This window comes from Chrysochloris asiatica, unplaced genomic scaffold (assembly GCF_000296735.1).
Source record: "Chrysochloris asiatica unplaced genomic scaffold, ChrAsi1.0 scaffold00110, whole genome shotgun sequence".
NCBI lineage: Eukaryota > Metazoa > Chordata > Mammalia > Afrosoricida > Chrysochloridae > Chrysochloris > Chrysochloris asiatica.
The window spans coordinates 4,999,244-5,002,641 of record NW_006408628.1 but is presented as its reverse complement, the minus strand read 5'-3'; the positions used below and the strand labels follow the sequence as shown (position 1 = coordinate 5,002,641).

Sequence of the window (3,398 nt, the reverse complement as noted above, 5' to 3'; positions counted from 1 at the left end):
ATAAAAAGAATTTACAAAACTTAAACCAAATTTGGAGTCCTGATGTGGCTCTGTGGCTAATGTACTGGACTGCACAAGGTCAGTGATTCAAGCATACCAGTCGCTCCATGGAAGTCCCATACAGGGTCACTATGGGTTAGAAATGACTCGATGGCACTTAATAACAACAAGACCAACTTTACAAAAAATACTAAAGGGAGTTACAGACAGAGAACCAACAATAACAGACAACAATACATGACAATATCACACAGAACTCAATCCAGATACGGAAATATTCAAAAGAAAACAAACCTGAAACACTGAAAATAGAAAACCAGACATATCAGTTTGCAACTACCACAACAAAATAAAACAAAGTTAAAAAGAGGAAATAATATAGTTACAGACCTTCAAAATGAAGGTGAAAGCAAGTAGATTTCAGGAAAATAACTGTAACTCCAAAACCAGACCAAGCCTCACTCCTAGCCTTAGCCCAACCCCTGCTCCAATTAACCCTAGTTCTAATCATAACCCTAACACCACATCCCTAGTCCTAACCACAGTTCTAACCTTAACTCTTTAACTCCCACCCTCCAACCCACGCCCTCAAAAGAAGTATTAAAAACTAAGAAATGACTTATAGGTCAGTTTCCTCAATGCTGGGAATTCTAAGAGTTCTATGGTTTGTCAAAACCCATAAAACTCTAAAACACTCATTTTATATACAACAGTTTAGAAAAAGTAACAAAGCAACAAAGAACTGAATCCTATTTCTTTAAAGCCACTATGAGCAAAGTCCAGCAAAGAAGAGATTTTAATAGAATCTATACTTTAGACTTATGCTAAAACCAGATGTCACTTAAATAATACCTTGGTTTATTTCCTCAAAGAATCAAAGATGATAACACTAACCCCCAGACTACATTTCAGAGAAACTAAAAGTGAAATAAAAACATGCTGTAAAGAAAAGGACCAATCAAAAGCACCATCAAGTAGCAACTAGAAAAGAGCTCATTTGTTTTGTAGAATTGTAGAATAAGTGCTGTACCTGAGAAGATCTGCAAAATCCCAAAACAGAGAAGCACTTCCCCTCCGATTTATATTTCATTTGTTCCTCATCCACTTTAGAGAAAGGAACTATATCACTTCCATAGCGAAACCCTAGAGAACAAGAAAAGAGCAGCTGTTAAGCATATGGGGCCTCATTTTCTACAAGCTGAAATGAGCTCTATACATACACTAACCACACATGCACACTCCAGAGTAGGTCTCCATGTACTAGTCTCTGAGATCAAAGTACTGTCCCTTGCCATCAATGGGGGAATAAAGAAGCAGATACACAAACAACATATACAAGGGGGATTCAAAAAGTTCCTGGAGAGATGGCATTAAAAGATAATGGAATTTTTCCACCTACTTTTTGAAGCTCCCCTCATGTATTATAAAGACGATTAAAATCTAATTACATTTTTTAAGTAGCATCTTCTGCAATCTAGTTATCTTAATGATTATCTGGCCTAGAAGAAAAATGAAGCAAATGCAATATGCTAGGTATCCTCCAAAGATAAACAATAGCTGAGTAATGTACAAGCAAGATTTGTGAACATAATTATGAGAACACATGTATTCAGAAATCTGAAAATTCCCATAGGAAATTTTCAGAACAAAATGTTCTCAAATACACACCCTGGAACTATACAAATGCCTACTGGAATACTTCTATGTAGACACATTCCAATGATAAGCTGCATATTATTCTACATTTAAATTTATTCCTGGGATTTGATTGTATAATTTCTTCTTTTTATTTATTTAGGACATACACTTGTGATTGCAAGAAATAAAACCTCAATTCTGTCCCAAGCTCTCTGCCTTTTCAGGATATAGTAGCTGTCTGGGAAGAGAAGGCTCATCAAAATTCCAGGGATCTGGCTTTGGGCCAATGGAAAAGCAGCGCATGCACCTTTACTCTGAGACACCCAGAACTTGTATCTGGGGGAAGATTCTACTATCAGTGATTACTTGTTCGCCTCGGTCTTTTGTCACATACTTAATTAAGAAGAAACAAATTTCTATTGACATATAAATCTTTTTTTAAAACCTGGCAATGAAAAGAAAATCAAAATTCCAACGAAACATTAAGCACATGATTAAAAGTGGCTTCTGAACCCAATGTTTTCCTAGCTGTTCTCTGTCCGTCTTAGCTGGACAGTTTCACGGTAGCACGGAAACTCAGTAAGGCTGTTTTGTATTTTCTGGCATTTCTTTAAAAGTCAGACAGCTCTAGACTTTGTATACATGGCAAAACGTATATAACACACTCCAACACATCACCATAGTCCTCTGACCATGTATATAATACTTACAAAAAACCCAATTCTACATATTAGGGGTGGCGAACACGTAAACAAAGTATGTCAGTAATTGCAAAAGGGTAAGAGAGAAAAACCACACTTCTATGCTCTTTGGACCCAAACAGTTTTTAACTCTTCCCTCTCTATTGCCCTGCCAATAAACTTCTTTTGGCCTGAGATAAACAGAGCTGCTTTTGCTGCCTGCAACCAAAAGAACTGGTATCCTCTTCTCTAGTTCTTTCTACTGACAATTCAACGCACACCCAGTTGTCATATTAATCTTCCTAAAACAAAGCCCCAATAATGACATTGTACACTATAAATGGCTCTAGGTTGCTTTTAAGTATAAAGTCCAAATTATCAGTCAAAGCCCTTCAAAACTGAGTCTGAATTCAGAATAAAAAGTAGGAGTGCAGATTCTGAAATCAGACAGTTCTGGGTTAGAGTTCTGGTTCTGCCAGTGGCTGGCTAGCTGGGTGACTTTGATGGAAGTTAATGAAGGTCTTTCAGCCTCACTTCCCTTAACTGTAAAATGGAAATTAACAGGGTGTCTATTTCATACTATCTTCAAATACTAATTATCGATAATTAGTATACGCTCATTACACCAATCAATCTAGACAACTTGCTATCACTGAGAAGACCCTCTACTTTCCTCGTCCTGTACCTTTAATCATGCTATTCTTCCTACAAGGAGCCCTGGTGGTACTGCGGTTACATCATTCATTATACTATCATCAAATGATTAGTAAGTGATGAAGCCAGGATTCTAACCCACATCTAACTCCAAATTTCATGTCCTTATCCACACTATTCTACTGAAAGGAATTAAGAATTGTAGTGTGGTTTAATTGTTTGTATGTCTCTTCTAGTGCTCGTCTCTTCTAGCAGCACTGGATTCAAGCGTAACAACAACTGTGAGGATGGCACAGGACCGGGTAGTGTTTCGTTCTGTTGTGCACAGATAGGGTTGCTGTGAGTCAGAACTAACTCGTCAGCATCTAACAATGGTGCTAGTCTTTCTAACTCCCACCAAATGACTCTTTTCCTGATGAGTTTGAG

The 3,398-nt window shown here is 37.4% G+C and overlaps 1 protein-coding gene across 1 annotated transcript in view; it reads right to left on the bottom strand.

Annotated features, from left to right (window-relative positions):
- Window positions 1-3,398, bottom strand: part of XRCC5 (X-ray repair complementing defective repair in Chinese hamster cells 5 (double-strand-break rejoining)) — a 110,537-nt gene that overhangs the window by 81,482 nt on the left and 25,657 nt on the right. Inside the window, exon 9 of the mRNA XM_006867857.1 lies at window positions 1,031-1,143. Within this exon, the coding sequence (XP_006867919.1) occupies window positions 1,031-1,143 (113 nt within the window). The remainder of the gene's footprint in view (window positions 1-1,030; window positions 1,144-3,398) is intronic.